This window comes from Engraulis encrasicolus, chromosome 12 (genome assembly GCF_034702125.1).
Source record: "Engraulis encrasicolus isolate BLACKSEA-1 chromosome 12, IST_EnEncr_1.0, whole genome shotgun sequence".
NCBI classification, from domain to species: Eukaryota; Metazoa; Chordata; class Actinopteri; order Clupeiformes; family Engraulidae; genus Engraulis; species Engraulis encrasicolus.
Genome location: NC_085868.1, coordinates 53,859,850 through 53,880,726, shown reverse-complemented (window position 1 = coordinate 53,880,726; position 20,877 = coordinate 53,859,850). Strand labels below are relative to the sequence as shown.

The window sequence follows — 20,877 nt, the reverse complement described above, 5'->3', positions numbered from 1 at the left end:
GAGGGCGTGGACGAGTTGAGAGCGAACTAGGGCAGGACGTCATCTCGGGCACACACGAGCTTTGCGTCAATTGGATGCTGTGTCAGAGTTTGTTTACAAACTGGGAGGAACCTCCAGCACAGCTCGGTGTACACAGTAACACATTGCAAACCACTGGGATGGCTTCAGGAGGTCAGAGTAACTCATTTTAAGGCCAAAACATCATAAGGTCAAAATTTTACGCCATGGGCACTTTAATACACTTTGCATGGAAAATTCATGACTTTTTCATTAGACACTCATACCAAAACGTTCATGAACATGGAAGATGAAAGGACAGAAACTTGTCCAAATGAAAGATAAACAAAGCAGTATTGCAGGTTAGATGAGGGGGTTATATTCAGCTTTTATATTCAAATTTTGACAAGTTTATGTCCTTTTGTCTACCATGTTTATGAAAGGTTTGCTAGAATGTCTTATACGAAACAGTCGTGAATCCTTCATGCAAAGTGAAGCTGCTATGCAACAGCTGCTATGAATGTGTTATGCAGTGACACGCCAAGTAAAGTGTAATATATTATTTTAAACTAATATTTCATACTAAAGTCTGGATTACTCGGCTTTATTTCTGAACCTATTACACAGGATTGATTAAGTTAGCTAAAGTTTCATTAGATCAACCATGGCTATACTGATTAGGGATATGGTATTAAGATCAGAGGTTTGCAGGTTCGAATCCCCTTTCCTTACACTTCCATCTACACCAGTGGTTCCCAACCTATGGGTCGGGACCAAACCAGTGGGTCACCAAAGATCCACAGGGGGTCGCGAAGCCCTCTTGATTTTAAGGGGTTTCATTTTAAATACCATATAGCCCATGTTGAATAAATGACAAAGCATTTAACTAATATATGCATAGAAGCAACAAAATGTTAGTGCTATTAAACATTTATTCTATATTTGACCGAAGACGAATTGAGGAATAAAATGACAAAAATGAGTTTTCGCAGGAAACAGAGGGTATCATGTGACTCCCTATCGTGCAGGCGCTTGCGCAGGTGGGTCACCAAAGCTTACAATGGTAAAAACATTGGTCCCCACCACTCTGTACCTCTCTCTACCCCTCCATCCCCCTTCCTGAAGTGCCCTTGGGCGTTACATCACATAACCCTTAGTTTATTCTGGGGACTGTAACCAATACCCTGTAAATGACTGCACATACACACACACACACACACACACACACACACACACACACACACACACACACACACACACACACACACACACACACACACACACACACACACACACACACACACACACACACACACACACACCCTTTGGGTAAAAGCATCAGCTACTGTAAGTGAAATATGATATAATCATTTCATTACTCAATCTAGGCAGCATGTACATTCAGGTTAAGAGGTTATATGCTTGAAATGACATACAGTAGCCTAGCATTTGTCCATAATACTGTTGAAAAAATAATCAAGCAAATGTTCGCTTTCATTAAAATATTTAACAATTGATTTAAGATTAAGCTTGGCAATTTGTTTGTTTGGAAACTTAAATGTGTTCACTATGGAAACATCTAGGTCATTAACAAAATAAATAAAATTAAAATACAGATCATTGACATTTTGCTTTTGAGAAAAGCACACTCGAAACGTAGAATCAGTTCTTAGTTTAATTTGGGGACAGCCAATACCCTGTAAATTTCCCTTTGGGTAAAAGCATCAGCTAAGTGTAGGCTAATATAATACATGGGCGTAATTTCCACGGGGGTTACGGGGGTTTTGACCCCCCCAGACTTCAAACCCTGACAATATAACCCCCCTTATATAATTGTACAACCCCCCCTATATAATTACAGTACTTGTCTTGCATGAACAACTTTACCCATTTTATGTAAAATAGTGAAAAATAGTTTCGTTCAGTTATGTTTAATCATGTTGTAATGTAACCCCCCCTGCCCCCCTTGGTATTCCCCAAATCTGCGTTAGTTGTGTACGTACTGTCCAATGGGGGAGGTAGATGGACACTCCCAACTGAGATCGCTCCCGGACGTGTAGTCCCAGGTGTTTCTATCACTCCCGGACGTGTATTCCCACCCGATTATATTTCACGTATTATCATACACTGCCACATACAAGCAATTTAGGTTTAGGGTTAGGATTAGGATTAGGGTTAGAAACAAAAAAACTAACATCAAAAAGATGTTATATGGCGGTGGGATCGATAGTCTGGCTAGTGGGAGCGAGCCGACCAGGGAGCGTCCTGCGCTGGGAGCGACAATCAGGGAATCTCTCAATGGGTAATCCTCTTCTCCACTATCCCACATTCAAACTGATTAGCGATCAGCTTTATCAAGTATTGAGCAATTGTTTTTTCTACTTTTAACTTGCAATTGCCACATGATCATGCGTGGATGCGTCTTTGGCATAAGAGACATTATTTCCGAGTGTTTTGAGAACCTATAGTGTACCACTGCCTTTCTGCCTGTCAGTTAGTTATATAGCTATTTTATGCTAGGTTACGACAGACAGCTAGTTCAATAACACTGGACGTGGCTGGCTATTTTGGACTTCGTTGATGGCTAGCACTTGGGATATTTACTCTCTCAAACCAACACATTTTGTGAAACCCTAGCAATCGGACGTCTGTTTGTTTTATTTCACGTCATTGAAGTAGTTTTTGGTTACCCCCTGTCCAGTTGCCTGCGTGATTTCCTATGATAGTATCCACTTCAAATGAGAAGCTTGTTCAATGCAGCTGAACCAAAATGCCTGTAAGTTTTTTGTAAACACATCCATTTTAAATAAGATGTATTGTGGCATTATATTTTGTTTTCAAAATCGCATTTGTTGACAACAGCCAAGCGATTACAGTTTGTTTCGCCAGTGAAGTAATGAAGAGAGAGACACGAGAGAGGGTTGGGGAGACAAGGGGTTCCTTCCTCGCGTGACACTATGCGTGGCTGTGCTTGGAGCGAGACAGAGGAGGTCCTCTCAATATTTTTGTCGCCAGTCGCTACTGTATATTTAGTTATAAAAAAAAAACAACAACAGTCAATTGTATAAATAATGGGTATGGGATATTATGTAGCCAGCAGGCTACTTTAATTTCTACCACAGCAACTTTCTTCTGATCATATGATTAACAACATGGCGAACAGCAGGAGATCCTATTTGTGCAGCATCCTGATTAGTGATTGATGGTTGGGATATGTCATTCATATTTGGCACTGCATCAAAGATTTTATCAACCATCTCTGACTGTAGCTTTATTCTGATCATATGAATTAGGCCTACTAAGCAAAGGGTAGGAATGTTTTTAATTAATTAATTAATTAACTCATCTTTGCTTTATTGCTATATGCCACATTACAAATGGAGATTTTCTGACAGCTTGACTTTAGCCTGATTGGGAAAATGCATTCTCTTAAACTCTGATGTGAGTTTGCTGCCAAGCCATTTGAACATTAACTGAGGTTTTTTTTTATATCAGGTTCAAAAACTTGATTGTGCAGGTCACCAAAGAGAGATCCAAGGCCAAGGAGGTACAGGTGATGAGAGAGAGACGGGTGTCCAGAGAGAGAGACGAGGAAGCACAGATGAGAGGGAGAGAGAAGGAGGTGACAAAGGAGGTGAACCAGTTCAAGAGATAGAGTATGAAGGTGTCAGAGGAGGTGCAGCAGTTGAAGGAGAGAGAGGCAACGGAGGAGATGTAGCAGTTGAGCAACAGAAAGGAGGTGATGGAGGAAGTGCATCAGTTGAAGACAGAGGGAGAGAACGAGGCGAAGGAGAATCGGATGACCAAAAACAGGGAGAGAGAGACAGCGCAGGAGGCACAAATGACCAGGTAACATACATAACTGTACATGCAAATACTGAAGAAAACTGTTTAGCCATTTGATTCATTTAGATGGAAATCTTGACCCCCCCAATTGTCAGCATAAAGTTACGCCCTTGATATAATATAATCATTCCACCACGTGATCTAGGCTACAATCAGGATAAGAGCTAATGGAATAGACCTCCGTTTAATGTATGTTGAATACAAAACCTCCAGGGAGCAAACTATTGGACTCACCAAAGTAGTGAAATATAGTCACTGTGCACAACATAAATTTAGCTACATTTATATGACCAGGGATATTTTTTAAAAAGGCCTACTTTATATGCATTTAAACAACTTTTCGCAAGGTTCTAGTTCACTTACATGAATTAAGATACCAGCATTTCACAAGGCTCTGAACACCTTAACATGAATGAAGAGACCAACATTTTACAAGGCCCTGGTTATATTTAAATGCATTAAGAGGCCAACATTTTACAAGGCTCTGATTAACTTTACATGCATTAAGATACCATTTTACAAGGCTCTGATTAACTTTACATGCATTAAGATAACATTTTACAAGGCTCTGATACATGCATTAAGATACCATTTTACAAGGCTCTGGTTATCTTAACATGAATTAAGAGACAATTTTACAAGGTGTTGGGTTCATATTCTGTTCCCTTGATTCTATTGCAAGATCATTATTTAAAAAATGAAAATAATGAATAATATGTACATTTATTCTTCTTAGTACCATTTAATAGTGTGTTGATATCATCCTGTCGACCAATGGCCTCTGTCCTGGGGCCTGATACACTACCCTGTGTGTGTTCCTAAGAACAGAAATCTCACCTCTGCCCTGGGCACAGGAGAGATTAACAGAAGTGTCAAAAGTATAAGTAAAAGTAAAAGTAAATTCATGGTGTAAGTACAACACTAGCACGTGATATTACATAGCAGTTACACCATTTACTCCATTGTACCTAATGAAAGGACAGATAGACTGTGGTGTTATTTTAAAAAAAAAACTAAAAAGCTAACAAGGGCCCACCACAAACTTGATCAAACCAGTGCAGAGTCAGCTCATTGTAAGACAAGTACACAGGTGTGATTGTTACTCAGATAAATCACCTGGTTTGGAAGAAATCTGTCTATTCTTTTATTCTATTTTCACTTTTACTTTTGACACCTCTGGAGATTAATCTGGCCTCAGACAATAATGTGGGAAATATGAACCTCCGCCCTGGAACCAGATAAGATTGGTTTGCCAAATGTATATTTAAAATAATGCACTATAAATCTGTGCACTGTGGAGAATTTTTTTTTTTTTGTAAGTTTTTAACAAGGACTTTTGCATTTGTATTTTAACTTTCATAATTGAAGTATAGTAGTAAATATTGATACTTGTACGTTCTTTTCTTGAGTATCAGTTTCTCACTCACTTGTACTTTTATTTTCAGAAGGCCTACACTCAAAAAAACGATTCTAGCTGGTTGTAAAATTGACACAAGTGTTGCATGCAGTTTTAACTCAATGTTGTCAGTTTAGTGAAATGAAAGTGAAAATATTGTGTTAGATTTACTAGGCAGATAGGCCTAGCCTATTTATAGATTGTGTTATGTTGAAAGAACCCAACGCAGTCAGGCAATTTCTTCAAACTACCCAGAATGCAACGCTCCAGCTTTTCAAATTGCAGGAAGGCGCGAGGAGTAAACAGACTAGTTCGCCTGCAAGGTAAGGACATCTCTTCCAATAAATCCTCAAACATGCTCTAACTCTAACCAAATGTGTAATGTGTTATCACAATCTTATTTTGCTGCTGCACATGCTATGTTCAAAGGTTGATGTTATTGATTTGCCAACATTTTTGTTGGGTAGTCGGGCAACATGCTGGATGTAGCTTTACTAGCATGTTCTGTGCAGAAACACGGTGTCCACCTTCTTGCAAAGTGTAGGAAAAGTTAAACAATATTTTAGGTTGTTTTTTTTGCTTACAGCCGCCGAGCTGGTGTTTAATGCCCTGTATTTCATGTCAAACGTGTCGACTGTGCATTGTTTGCTAGCGAGCTAATTTATTGGATGCCTGCCACCAATTCCCTTTGAATTCAGAGGGAAATGATAGCCTAACTCTGAAGCAAAAACCTTGGTTTGCCATTCCTCCGGTGAATGTATGTCATATCATCTCGGCAGGGCATGGGTTTACTTGGCAAAGCGTAACAAATTGTGATTTTAAGGAGAGATTCACACTAGAGTGTGGCTGGACGAAAGCGAGAAGACAGGACTTTCTGTTTAATTTCGGCCGCCGGTGTCAGCATTTCACAACGACAGCATTTGGTGTGCATGGCCAGTCCTGTTCAAAATCCCCCGTAGCTAGAGGTAGAGCTCTAGACATTGGCCGAGACCAGGCAGAAAGACGTCTCGCTGCCGTTCTGCCACGCTCGTGTGTGAATCTGGCCCAGGGAAAAGAAAATCCTAATTACAACTGGTCTACATTGTGACCTAGGCCTACTACAGCATGTTGCGCGTGCTCCGATTGTTTGAGTTTATGAGCAAGCCTTTATGCGTTGCTTTGTGGACAGTGAGAGCTTTGCGGCACATTTAGGGAAATCAGTGGAGTGCGCTTTGAAACGCACTGAGGCGAGCCGTCATAAAGTTCGTCAGCTTCAGTGAGAGCCATGTTAACCCAATCCACAGTCAGACCAAATACAATTCTAAGCGGGTTCTGAATACAGACGTGGCGTGTAGTCAATCCACCTGGCTAATAAACTGGTGTTCTTTTTTGAACGTTGCACACCTGCGTAAACTGTAAGCTGCAATGAATTAGATTAGAGCAGGGGTGCCCAACGAGTCGATCGCGAGGTACCAGTCGATCTCGAGGGGAGTGGCAGTCGAGAGACATGTAATGTGACAGGGAAAATACTGTCTTTCAAAAGTAGGCTATGTAGTAAGCTGCTGGTACTACTGTATTGGTTAGATAATTAGTCCCACTGTAACACAGAATGAGGGGAAAGCATTAGGAAGTGACCGTAAGGGTATTGCAGTTGATTCATGTGTGCACACATGTAACAGAACATGTGCGCAACGATGCGTTATGACGCGGCGATATGCGAGGATCTTTGTCCAAATCGCTAGTCGCATGCATCATCGCTAACTGCGTTTACATCGCGTGCCGCGTGTAAGGGAAATGTTAGCTGACATGTATGGAATTCACTTCAATTTGTGCTGTTTCCTGCTCCAGTTGTGGACAGAACGATTGGCCAAACTCACAATAGAAAGCCTTTGCTCTGCTACTGTCCCAGAGAGCTGGGAAAAAAAAACCTTCATAGAAGAAGTCACTCTTAACAAGGGTGTTAACCAATTCAATGAGTTCTCTCATTGCTCTCTCTCTCTCTCTCTCTCTCTCTCTCTCTCTCTCTCTCTCTCTCTCTCTCTCAGTAAAGTGAACTTAACTGGCCTACTATTTACCCATAACAAATGGTGAAGTTCTGAGCCCTTTTTAATTTTGACCACTGAAGTCATGATAATGCTTCATCATATTTTAGAAATAGGGCCCATGTGCCTACATATGCCTTTTATATACCAAATGTTTATCATTTTGAAATTGTTTCAGTTGTTTATGACTTGTGTAGGACTGAAATTATCTCTGCATACTACAAAGCAATGCTGCACTGCGGTTGGGCACCCCTGGATTAGAGTTTAGGCTACTTTATTTATGCATGCTCAGTTAACCAAGAAGCCTAAATAAGGCAGTGGCCTGTTAATTCAAAATGACTAATTTTAAAACATTGATTACCATAGTGAAACAAAATGTAACTGTAAAAACTGTGTGTAACATTTGATAAATATAATCAATTACTGATATTGTTTATTACAGAAATGTACCACGTGATGCAGTAGCCTGTTGATGCTGGCAAAAGATGCAATCTGGAGGATTTCAGGGTACGTTTTACTATGCTTCAATGTTAGGTGAGATGAATGTAATGCAGTGTTTCCCAACCAGGGGTACGTGTACCACTAGGAGTATGTTTTATTTTATGAATAAAAACAAATGTATGGTCATGATCATATTGGGATAGAGAACATGAGTGAGGTGGTACTCATACTATGACAAAAATGCTTAGGGGGTACTCAAGACGAAAAAGGTTGGGAGACACTGATGTATGCCCAGATCATGTACGCCCAGAGCAAAGTCACAGGCAGTGTGCTTCTCTTGCATTCACAGACTGCCCATGCTTTTTTAAAGAGATAAGTTAGAATGCTTTGCATATCTATTTGTGTAGAGTTAATCACCAAGACAATTTCCAGAAGTTGTATCCAGGTGTCAATTGTGTCCTTGTTCTGGTGTTGTTATTTTCAAACAGAGATGGCTCTTGCTCACTGGCAGTGACTTGGGTCATGTGAGACAGCATCAGAGCTCGGGTGACATCTCTCGCTCGGGTGAAATCTCTCCTGGAAGATTTCAAGGTATGAAATGTTTTACTCGGCTGCATCTTCCAATAGATTACTCTTTATATTGGTATGTAATGATGTCCTTACCACCAACAAATTCTCTTAAGCATCAATGTGGTCTATAATTCGTCCTGCGACTTCTCAATGCGAGCTCCCATTGATATTGAAGCAATAACTGCTCCGATTATTTTTTTGACTGGAGAAATGGAATCCTGCTACAGTCTCCCAGACCTCTGTGTGTTTGAGCTCTGGCAGGGGGCTAGAGCCACACACACACACACACACACACACACACACGAGGTGTAAGAGATTATCACTCTTTTGTTTAGACTTTCATATGTAAATTGTTTTTTTGTGTCCTGAAAATAGACAAATAAGCTACATACTGTACATGTTGTATTTGTGTTTTATGATTTTATAGGTGTGTGCAGAGTTCTGAAGAATAAAAGTCAACAGTCAAGTTCTTCTCCATATTCTCCAAATCTGACGGAGGCGTTCCATCAGGAAAGGGGGAATGGTTGGTCGATGCCTCCAGAATAATGATACCCATGACCCAGGTATTATGTACAAAGAGAATGTTAATTTGAATCTTGATGCCTACAATTTTGCTGATTTGTTGACAATCGAGATGTATAAACATTAAGTCAGAATAACTTATGTTAAATTGTCTAACTTTTCACCTGGTGTATTTGGTATTGTGGTAGCATGTTTGAAATGGATGGTTAAGAAGGTAAAATATGTCATGGACATCAGTTAAATATTTACATGTGTATCTGTCGAATTACTTTGTTTCAGGCACAACATGCTGACAGGGAATCGGCTATGGCAGAAAGCATCCATGCCATCTACGTGATCCGCCATGAAGGTTCAGAAGCTACTGACAGTCCTGAGGACATCGGAATCATTTTCAAAGGGGTGACTGCATTTGGCTGCTTGCCAAACATCCTACCCAGGCTCCGCCCTCGCAGTGACGCAACACCTTCGGCTCTGCTACACACACTCAGGAAAACTTTGTTCAGGTACTTTCGGGTTCCCTCCACAGCAGGAAACTCCACCCACTTTGTCGGGAAGCAATCGACTTTCAGCATCACCAACCGTCCTGGCTAGAGGCGTGTTCAAGGAAGTGACAAGGTTTGAGCAGAGACGCTCTATTGGGACTAAGAAAATGTTTGGTTTAAACTTTGGCTCAGCCTGTTCGGCCCTCGACCAGTAGCAAATCATGAGAGTTGGGTCAACCATGCCGTTTGAGAATGTTGTTATGCTCTTGGTCAGACCAAGTCTCGAAGAGATTTGTAAGTCATGATAATCAGGTTACAAATATTCACTTACAGTGGCCATATTTCTTGCCCTTGTTTACGCACTAAACTTGTTATCCTCCTTGAAAGTTGTGTGTGTGTGTGTGTGTGTGTGAGTAATAATTAGGGGTGGGCATAGATTAATTTTTTTAATCTAGATTAATCTCACTGTAATTATGAAATTAATCTAGATTAATCTAGATTAATCTATATCAAAATGGCTCATTCAGAATAGGCGCGCTAGCGAAATAATGCCGAAAAAAAACCTTGGGGGTTTCTTTAGACAGATGCCGCATTAGACCAGAGCTCATCTTTTTTTTCTCCAAAATGCATCTCATCTTCAAAAAATGGTCATGTTGATTCTTGGTGATGAAAAAAATCACTGCAATATTTGTAAAGTGTGTCGAATATGTTGGGAAGCATTTACAGTTATAAGATACTGAAATTTCAAAATGAACAGCGCTATAAGTTGTATAGGCGAATAGGCCTGCAGATAAATCTATCAAACATTTAGGCTATTTAAACAAAATGACCTCAACAGTTCAGCATTTCTAATGGGCAGAGAGAGAGAGAGAAAGAGAGAGAGAGAGAAAAGAGAGAATCTGCCACTGACTGTTAAAAAGAGCAGCCGCTCCTTTAAGAGAGGGAGGAGCTCTGCGCACAGCAGCCCACAGCAGCTCCAGGCTGGATTTCTAGAACCTACAACAGCACTGGCCTTCGGGGATTTGGCCTAAACCCGACAGTTGTTCTCAGAGTTAGAATGCCAGAGGAGTAACAACTTGAAATGAATTCCGTTTGCAAAAAAAAAATCAAGCGCGACAACCGCGATGTTTATTATTACCGCCTGTTGTATCTCAATAGTCGCAAATGCGTGATCGCAATACAATTACACAAACATTCAGCGAAAGTAGATATTGACAGTTTCAGTTTGACAATCTTCAAAATGCATATCACACGGACTGTTTTGCAACAGGCAAGATTTCTGGAAGTGGTTGTGTTCCACGCAATGCGTGAGGAAATGTAGGCTATGTCGGGCTGGTAGGCTACTCACACACTGTCTCTCTATGCTTCACCTCAAACAATAACGTCTCTTTAATCTACCACTTACGAAAAAGCACTCAAACAACACCTACCACGGCAGAGAGATGAATGTTTTCAGCATGCAAACCCTGTTCATATTTAGTTCTGCTGATAGCAACAGGAGAGGAGAAGCGGCTGGAGCGCAGTGTAAAAGCGTCTGTCAATCAAGCGCTACGGTGAAGTGCATACCCAAACTCCAAACCCATATTTTGAATATAGATTAACGTGCGATATTTTCTTTGTCGCGCGACAAGAGGCTCACATTATCGCAGCACGTTAACGCCGATAACGGCCCACCACTAGTAATAATACAGAAATAATAATAACAATTGACTAGAAGTACAAATACACATTTCTACATTATTACTCACACACAGCTTTTGGTAAAACATTACTGAAATGGCCAAACACTTTTATGCATTTTTTAATAGAGTCATTGCATTGAGCAGATCATTGAGAGGCTCTGAAGTCCACTACACTATTCTTAACTTGTGTGCGTGCGTACCTCCTCAAGCACATATACAGCACTCTATTTTTAACATTTTTTAAAAATGTTTTTCTTTTTTTTGACTTAACAACCTGTTAAAAACACAGCGTTAAACTTTGTCTTTTTTCACACACCTCAGCTGGCAGGTGCGTCGGAGATGGCACCATGGGTCACTCAGCAATTTGTCACAAAACAAAAACACAGCGTTACAAATTTGTTGTTACTAGAATGGCAAGGACAGTCATAGTGCATTACTAAAGGCCCTGTGTTATGTCATCGTAGACAAGTATTATGGTAATTAACCTTTCAATGACTGTTGGTGTGCTACTGGTGGTATGGAATGCATTATTGGCCTACAACACACGTGTACGCTCTTGTATGTAAGTGTTTAAAAGGGTTTTTTGTTTATTTTTTATTTATTACCCTCAAGAAAATTTTGTGTTTTGATTAATGGCCTGGGGAATGTGAACAAAACAAATCTTCAACATCTTGGGTTTGTAGTGTTGTTTTCCATAGATTTATAGCCTTTTATGTGTAAGATTAAGTGTAATGCTTTGAAATTACTTAATAAAAACATGGAAAGTATTTCCACATGATTCAATAGCACATATACAACATTATGAGTTCTTGTTGGATCAACTTGAGAGAATTGGGATAATCAAACCAGTATCAAACATGTTGGATGAACATTATAAGATCCTGTTGGATCAATTTAATTGAATCAGGTTTTGATACCCTGACTCAGTTATGTTGGATCAACTCAAGAAAGTAAGGTTACATGAACAGAAGGTAATCCTGTTAAATCAACAAAGTTGCCTAATGTTAAAAATAAGAAAGATAATCATGTGGAAATACTTTCCATTATTTTCTTAAGTAAATCCAACAGAATTTTTTTTTGAGTGTACTAGAGAAGTATTTTCTAAATATGTCTACTAGTTCAGATACACCACGCTCTTCTATGTGGTGCGTCTCCAGTTGAATAACTTAGAAGGTGAGAAAGTGTATCGCACTCGGGTTCTTCTTTTCTTCTTTTTTATTTTTTACATAGCAGCAGAGGTGTAGCCAAACGTTTCGGCTGTTGCCTTCATCAGTGTCTCGTAGCTTAGCTTAGTAGCTTAGTAAGACACGACACTGACAAAGGCAACAGCCGAAACGTTTGTCTACACCTCTGCTGCTATGTAAAAAATAAAAAGAAGAAAAGAAGAACCCGAGTGTGATCCACTTTCTCACCTTCTAAATATGTCTACTGGCAATACTTACGAATACAGTATGTACAAGACATTTTGAATACTTAAAGGTACACTGTGAAAGATTTTTAGTTGTTTATTTCCAGAATTCATGCTACCCATTCATTAATGTTACCTTTTTCGTGAATACTTACCACCAGCATCAAATTCTTAGTATTCATTATGAATGGTAAACTTCTGGGGATCTTCTCCATGGTCTGCCATTTTGAATTTCCAGAAATAGCCATTTTTAGCTGCAAAAATGACTGTACCTGGGCCATACTAGAAAATATTAGTTTATTACTTAGTAAATATTCATGAAAGTATCAAATTTGGCAATAGGCAGCCCAGTTTCGATGAGCAGCATAGGTGCAGTACCCTTTTTGACCATGTCCTGCACAGTGTCCCTTTAAGTACTTCAACTTGAGTATGGTTTCAGAAGAGCACTACTACTTCTACTCAAGTACGTTTCCAGATTAGTTATTGTATTTCCACTCCAGTCCAGTACTTTAAACATCACTGTAAATACAGTGGTGCTCATATGTTTACATACCCCAGCAGAATATACGCTTTCTCTGCGATTTCTCAAAAAATATGAAGAATTACACAAAACCTTTTTTTTTCACTCATTGCTAGTGACTGGCTTAAGACATTTATTAGCAATATTCTGTGTTTACTCTTTCAAAAGCATGATCACAACCCAAACTACCCAAATGACCCTGTTCAAAAGTTTACATACCCTAATTTCTGATGCTGAATATGGCCCTGTTTAACATCAAGGACCGCTCTAAATTGTTTGTGGTAGTTGTGGATAAGGTTCTTAATTTTCTCAGATGACAAAACAGCACATTCTTCCTGGCAGAATGGTTGTTTCCTATAATATCTTTGGGTGTCTTGCTGGAACCTCACATTTGAGGTTTCCCCTGAGTGGCTCAATGATGTTGAGATCAGGAGAGTGAGATGGCCGCTCAAAAACCTTCATTTTATTCTTTCTGAAGCTAATGACGGGTTGATTTGGCTTTCTGTGTCGAAATATTGTCATGTTGGCACTGTTGGAATTTCAATTCAGAAATGCAATATGAGGGGGTTTGGTTGGAATCAAGCCATTGGGCAAGGGAATCATTAAATTGCAATGATCATTGCAAGGGAAATTGTTCAGGAGGCATAGGACAACCAAAAAATAACTTCAGGTGAAATATAGGACAACATGAAAAAATGTTTTAAACTGTACAGCAAAGAGGCACTTGAGGAAAGATGGGCTGTTGGGGGTTGCCAGGAGAAAGCCATTGCTACAAAAATGCAAACATGTTATTTTGCATATGATACACCAAATAGCATAGCGAGAAGCATCAGAATCCCTGTGACAAAGTCATTTGGAAAAATGAGATCAATATGGAACTTTTTTCAGCCACTATTAACAGTACCATTTGGAGAACAGTCAACGGAGCCTATGATGAAGGTTACACCATCCCTTCTGTGAAACATGGTCATGGACCACTGATGTCATGGGGACATTTGAGTTACAAATGCACAATACTTTTGGTCTATACTCGCAGAATGATGAATACATTGCCCTGTGAAAAATACTGGAGGAAACTTGACACACATCAGCCTTGAAACTGCACATGGTCCATTGTTTGGACATGCCAACATGACAATATTTCAACACAGAAAGCCAAATCAACCCGTCATTAGCTTCAGAAAGAATAAAATGAAGTTTTTGAGCGACCGTCTCCTTCTCCTGATCTCAACATCATTGAGCCATTCAAGGGAAAGCTCAAATGTGAGGTTCCAGCAAGACACCCAAAAATATTACAGGAAACAACCATTCTGCCAGGAAGAATGTGCTGTTTTGTCATCTGAGAAAATAAAGAGCCTTATCCACAACTACCACAAACAAGTTAGAGCGGTCCCTGATGTTAAACAGGGCCATATTCAGCATCAGAAACTAGGGTATGTAAACTTTTGAACAGGGTCATTTTGGTAGTTTGGGTTGTGATCATGCTTTTGAAAGAGTAAACACGGAAGATTGCTAATAAATATCTTGAGCCAGTCACTAGCAATGAGTGAAAAAAAAGGTTTTGTGAAATCTTTCATATTTTGTGAGAAATTGCCAAGAAAGCGTATATTCTGCTGGGGTATGTAAACATATGAGCACCACCGTAAGCATCAATTAACAATAGTGAGGTCTTTCCATAATCTTAAAAATACAACATAGAAAAGGTTCACGATTATTTTTTATTCAACACTGTAGCAACTCGCCTGATAGTCAACACCAGGAAAGAGCCATAACGCACGTTTTCACGGGGGGTCTTATACTGCAAATATGGTAACAGAAACAGCACTGCTGGATTACTGTAAATGATTAAATGACAGGCAGTGGACAGACACAATACTCTATCCAAACTACCAGTTACAGAAATATTCACACAGAGCATACAGAATAACAATAGCACAAGAATTTCCTTTGATTAGTCTAGTGCGCTGTATTGATGGTTCACTCGACACCAGCTCATCCGCCACAAGGGTATACAACATGACAATAATGACAATAATATAAATGAATTTTATTTCAAGCGCCTTTCAAGATACCCAAGGACACTTTACAACAGTGTTGCCAGATTGGGCTGCTTAGGATGGCCGTGTGAGGGTAAAAATGGCATTTAGCAGAAAAACCTGCCCAATTTTTGCCATAGAAATCAATAGAATTGGGCGGGATTTTGTGCTTCTAGGAGGGTTTTGAGCATATTTTGGGCTGGAAATCATCAGCCTCATCTGGCAACCCCAATCAAAACAAGTAGATAACAGTAGAGAAAGTATAACAAAGCTTCAATGAATTAACAATAGGAGAATAATTAAAATGCAAAATAAAAAATATGAATAAAAATTCAAAAATATATTTTTAAGTGTATTTTTAAAAGTAGAATACATTTGAAAATAAAATAAAAATGAAAAAAAAAACTAATATTTACAGTCAGTGGAAGTGCCTGTCAATAACAAGCCCACGGTCACCTACATCAAATACGTCGTATACCCATTCTCCCTCCCCCAAAAGTCCACAAATGTCCAGTGCAACCAAAAGGAAGTCCCACGATGAGAGCAACCCGAAATACCTCAGAAAGTTGCTGGTGTTACGCACTTTTGACAACGAGAGTTCTGGAGTACCGTCTATGAAAAAGTAAAAGGAAGCAATATCACCAATTCGCTTTGTCGGGAAAAGTCATTTTACTTGATGTAATTCACCAAGGCCTCTCAGTATGCTCCACGAAGGTAATAATCCGAAACAGAGTAACGCAGAAGGTAATCCACACAAACAATGCTTCACGACACAGCCTCTCGGAGGCTCCTGTTTCTCGAAAATCCTCACCTGTCACCTCTCCCCACTACTTCCTGTGTAGGTCATTTAAAGGGGCATTCCACCGGTGGACACATGAATATGTATTGAAAGTGGGTCATATATGTAGTAGAATAGTAGCATACATTTCTAATTTGGTGCCTTCTTGGCCGAGAAAAGGCAGAAAATGACTTTTTAGTGCTTGTGGATTTGTGACAACAATCCCCATAATGCTTTGCAATGCTCAAGTTCCACAGGCCACACCCAGGCAGCTCTACCAGTGACCAGAGAACTTAGAATAGAGGGAGAAGATTCAGGTTGATTGATTCCCTTTGTAGCCAGTTAGCTTTGCATGCATACAGCAGTTCCTATTGAGTGTCCACTAGTTGGCGAGCGTTGGTAAGTCTTTCATCTGGGAAAATATATGGAATGGAAAAGGGAGCCCATATGCTAAATACATTGCTAATGCAATTTCCAGTCATCAGGTAAACACTATGGCTGGTGTTTAATAATAGGCTGTATTGACAAATCTTTCAGGTGTCTAATTTTACAGCAGGGAAGAAGATTTCGACCTGTACTCGCTAGCATCCCGAAAGTTTATGGGTTTGGCCTCATAAATTGAGCTTTGTCACCCAGTATAATAATAATCTAGTGGCGCAAAATAATCAACACGCTACTCAAATGAGGTGTTATTATTTCTAGCTTCGAACTGAATATTAATATTTCAGAGCAAAAAAATATTTTTTAAAAATCACAAAAATTATAATAGTAGAAAACTCCATTGACACCCATTCATTTTGCACTTAGGTTTGGATTAGGGTTAGCCAGTTGTGGCTAGTAGCTAGTTCCGTGAGTGAACACCCCCTGCAGTGACTTACTGGAGCCTCAATGCGAGTCATTTCAAAAGCACTGGCACACTGATCTGTGATAGGTCTGTTACCGCATTATGTCCAACCGCCTATGGGTGGGGTTGAAAGGGTGGGAAAAAGGCTTGTAGTCTCAACAAAAATCCACCTCTCTTACACTTCCTCCTACAATGATGCAAAATTACGGTTTTAACATCATTGTAGGAGGAAGTGTTAAGAGGTGAATACAGATTTCTCCTGTCTCAGGGGGAATTGAGAGAGTGTTGCACGACCATTCAAAAGTATGACTGGGTGTCTAGCAGTGGAAAGCCTAATGCAATTCCTTTAAAGGGACAGTTTGGTCAATTTCAACATGCAGTTGTAATGCTCACACTACCCTTGACTTGTCAGTGCCTGAGATTTTTTTTTCTTCTTCTTCAGCCGTTTCCGAGATCCTGGTCATTGTAATGGGGGCAGCTCTTTGTTTACATTTAAAAAAAAACATTTTTATTTATTCCCAAAAACATCCAAAAGGTTATAAAACATCAGCAGACAACTAGCAAACAGCAGTGCCTTTTGGGAAAATATTTGGAGTTGGCCTATGTTTCATTTTTTAAAAATGTAAACAAACGCTGCCCCCATTAGAATTGCTCATATCTCGGAAAGGGCTGAGCCGAAAAATGTGGCATCACCAGGTACTGACAAGTCGAGGGTAGCGTGAGCAATACAACTGCATGTTGAAATTGACCAAACTGTCCCTTTAAGGACCCGCTACCCCCCATACCACCGATGACATTCAATTGGCTGACAATAAGTCTGCAAATATTAAAAAACATACAATGAAAGAAAAAGGACAAATTGTAATAATAAACAAACAGAACATGCGCTCACACTAAAGTGACACACCATTAAAGTGACAGTGGCAACCTTTACGACACTATATCCTAAACAGAACTGAAATACAAAATGTCAAATCTGTTGCTTATTGTGTACTTAAGCATCAGAGTTTGACATAAAACTCATCTTTTGCAACCCTTGAGGCAAAAAGGTTTATCTTAAATCATTATTAGAATATTTTGCGTAATGATAGTTTTTCTACTTCCACCATGATATTTGTTGTAACAGAGTTGACATAATAAAATATGCTACTGCACTGAATCCAGATCTGGGTTAAACTCTAAGGCATGTTAGTTGTCAGTGTGTGTGTCTGTGTGTGTGTGTGTGTGTGTGTGTGTGTGTGTGTGTGTGTGTGTGTGTGTGTGTGTGTGTGTGTGTGTGTGTGTGTGTGTGTGTGTGTGTGTGTGTGTGCGTTTGTGTGTCTGTGTGTGTGTGTGTGTGTGTGTGTGTGTGTGTGTGTGTGTGTGTGTGTGTGTGTGTGTGTGTGTGTGTGTGTGTGTGTTTGTGTGTGTCTACCCTACTTAGCCCTGTGCAATTGTATTTTAAAAATAAAAACATCAACCCTATATGGCATCTGCACTTCTTTTTATTTATTATTATTTTTTTGGGGCTTTTCAGCCTTTATTGTTTTTTTTTGTGAGACAGGATAGTGGAGGAGAGACAGGAAGCGAGCTGGGAGAGAGAGATGGGGAAGGACCGGCAAAGGACCCGGACCGGGAATCGAACCCGGGTCGGCCGAGTGGTAAACGTGTGCCCTACCATATCAGCCACGGTAGGGCCACATCTGCACTTCTTGTTCTGTACATTTCCCCTTGTATCTGTAAGCGCACGGCACATGATATGACAATGTCCTCGATTTGAAGTCTCTGGATAAAAAACGTTTGCCAAATGTAATGCAATATCTTGTAATATAATGAAAGAATAAATGGTTCATGCTTTCCAAACGTTAATGGACAGAATCCAGTTAAATTCCCTCAAAGCTGTACGCTAAGCCCCCCACATTTGGGCTTGCATGCCCACGGGGACCCAGGTTGAGTACGGCCGGGGTCATTTCCCGGCCCTGCCCCATCTGTCATTCCCACTCGTTTCATATACTCTCATACTGTCCTGTGATAATAAAGGCCAAAAAGCAACCCCCCCAAAAAAATACAAAATAAAATAAATTTCTCTCAAAGCTGTGTGGTTTCAGTGTGAATGCGTTGTTGGTGTAATTCAAGGTGATCTGCCTGTGTGAAACTTTTCCCACAGCGATGGCAATGGTAGGGCTTCTCTCCAGTGTGAGTTAGCTGGTGTCGTGCGAGACCTCCTGACTCTGAGAAGCTTTTCCCACATTGTTGGCAATGGTAGGGCCTGTGCCCTGTGTGAATGCGCTGATGTGATGTGACAAGTTGTGCTTCTGAGAAAGTTTTTTCTCAGAATTGACATTTATATGGTTTCTCTCCAGTATGAATGTGTTTGTGTCGTCTCAGATCCCTTGTGTCTGAGAACGTTTTCCCACAGAGTTGACAGTAGTGTGGCCTCTCCCCTGTGTGAATGCGTTGGTGTTTCCTGAGATGTCCTGACTGTGAGAAACTTTTCTCACAGATTTGGCAGTTGTATGGTTTGACACCTGTGTGAATAAGTTGGTGTTGTCTGAGATTTCCTGACTGTGAGAAAGCTTTCTCGCACTGATGGCATTTGTATGTTTTTTCTCCTGTGTGAATGCGTTGATGTACTCTAAGATTTTCTACACGTGTGAAACTTTTCCCACAGAGTTGGCAATGGAAGGGCCTGTCTCCTGTGTGAATACGTTGGTGTTGTCTGAGACATTGTGCATGTGAGAAGGCTTTCTCGCACTGATGGCATTTGTAAGGTCTTTCCCCTGTGTGAATACGTTGATGTACTCTAAGAGTTTGTACACGTGCAAAACTTTTCCCACAGAGTTGGCAATGGAAGGGCCTGTCTCCTGTGTGAATACGTTGGTGTTGTCTGAGATGTTGTGCCTGTGAGAAGGCTTTCTCGCACTGATGGCATTTGTATGGTTTTTCTCCTGTGTGAATACGTTGGTGTGCTTTGAGAGATCCTGCCGCCAAGAAGCTTTTTCCACAAAGCTGGCAATGGTGGGACTTTTCTGTAAAAAACAGAAATGTACAATTTACAGCCTTACATGTATACTGAATGTTTGTCCATCATGTTAATACAAATTCTCATTTACACGGGTTCAGTTGTAAACACCTGGACTTTGTCGAGCTTGAAAGACATGTTCATCCCTCTGTTCATTTACTCCTCTGTTATTTTGTTCTGATTTTATTAATCCAAAATGTATTCTCTGAATTACAAATGCACTCTGAGAGTGCAGAGTAGACCTCCGCCAAGGAAGCTGTTTGATAGAACATTTGACTATGTCATTTTTTTGGGCTTTCTGCCTTCTTTTTGTGGACTTAGAAACTGTTAGAAGCAATTAAATTTGCGGTCACTAGGAGCTTCTAGACATCTAGGCTTGCAATGGTGAAGAATATTTTAAATCCTGGTTTCGGATCGTGATCTGGATCACCGCAAAAATGTAATCACTCGTTCCTTTTGTTATTTCCAACAACTCCACAAAGTTTCATCCAAATCCGTTAATACATTGTTTTAGTTATCCTGCTGACAGACAAACAAACAGACAGACAGACAGACAAACAAACAGACAAACCGATGTGGCCAAATAACAGAGACAGCTGCAAACATGAAATAAACGGTTAGGAGGGCTCCAAAGCATTGCAGACTCAGAAAAGGAGCTTAAAGGACCAGTTCAGTCAATTTCAACATGCAGTTGTAATGCTCACACTACCCTGGACTTGTCAGTACCTGAGGTTTTTTTCTTTTCTTCTTCAGCCTTTTCCGAAATCTTGGTCATTGTAATGGGGACAGCGCTTTGTTTACATTTAAAAAGAAACATTTGTATTTATTCTCAAAAACGTCCGAAAGGTTATACAACATCAGCACACAACTAGAAAATAGCGGTACCTTGTGGGAAAATATTTGGAGTAGGCCTATGTTAATTTAAAAAGAAATGTAAACAAACGCTGCCCCTTTAGAATAGCTCACATCTCGGAAAGGGCTGAGCCGAAAAATGTGGCATCACCGGGTGCTGACCAGTCAAGGGTAGCGTGAGCAATACAACAGCATATTGAAATTGACTGAACTGGTCCTTTAATGTTCAAAAATAGTGGCGTTGCCCATTAAAGGAACAGTCTACTGTAATTCCATAACGAAAAGTGTTGTTCTCTTAATTAAGACAAGCTGGGGTTTTTTTTTTTAACTCCCGTGCCCCATGTGACCTCATTAAAATCAACAGGAGTTAAGGTATCAATATGATGTTGAAGTGCGCACAAGGTGTTACACTTTTTATTATGAGGCCGATATTTTTTCCCAGCTTCTTTCTATCAAAATTAAAAACGTAAAAAATACACAG

General features: G+C 40.0%; 1 protein-coding gene and 1 long non-coding RNA gene across 3 annotated transcripts in view; one reads left to right on the top strand and one right to left on the bottom strand.

Annotated features, from left to right (window-relative positions):
- The first annotated feature begins 5,440 nt into the window (after nucleotides 1–5,440).
- LOC134460393 (uncharacterized) lies at nucleotides 5,441–9,667 on the top strand. 2 transcript variants are annotated; one of them, XR_010037080.1, is made up of 5 exons: nucleotides 5,441–5,562; nucleotides 7,703–7,767; nucleotides 8,190–8,292; nucleotides 8,699–8,834; nucleotides 9,073–9,667. It is a non-coding gene; the product is annotated as an uncharacterized LOC134460393 (long non-coding RNA). The 2 variants fall into 2 exon arrangements; XR_010037079.1 differs by having other exon boundaries at nucleotides 7,703–8,292.
- Nucleotides 9,668–18,853: 9,186 nt separating this feature from the next.
- Nucleotides 18,854–20,877, bottom strand: part of LOC134459609 (zinc finger protein 239-like) — a 2,539-nt gene continuing 515 nt past the window's right edge. The window contains exons 3-4 of the mRNA XM_063211958.1: nucleotides 19,351–19,551; nucleotides 18,854–19,266 (exon numbers count right to left, since the gene is read on the bottom strand). Coding sequence (XP_063068028.1) covers nucleotides 18,854–19,266; nucleotides 19,351–19,551 — 614 coding nt within the window. The remainder of the gene's footprint in view (nucleotides 19,267–19,350; nucleotides 19,552–20,877) is intronic.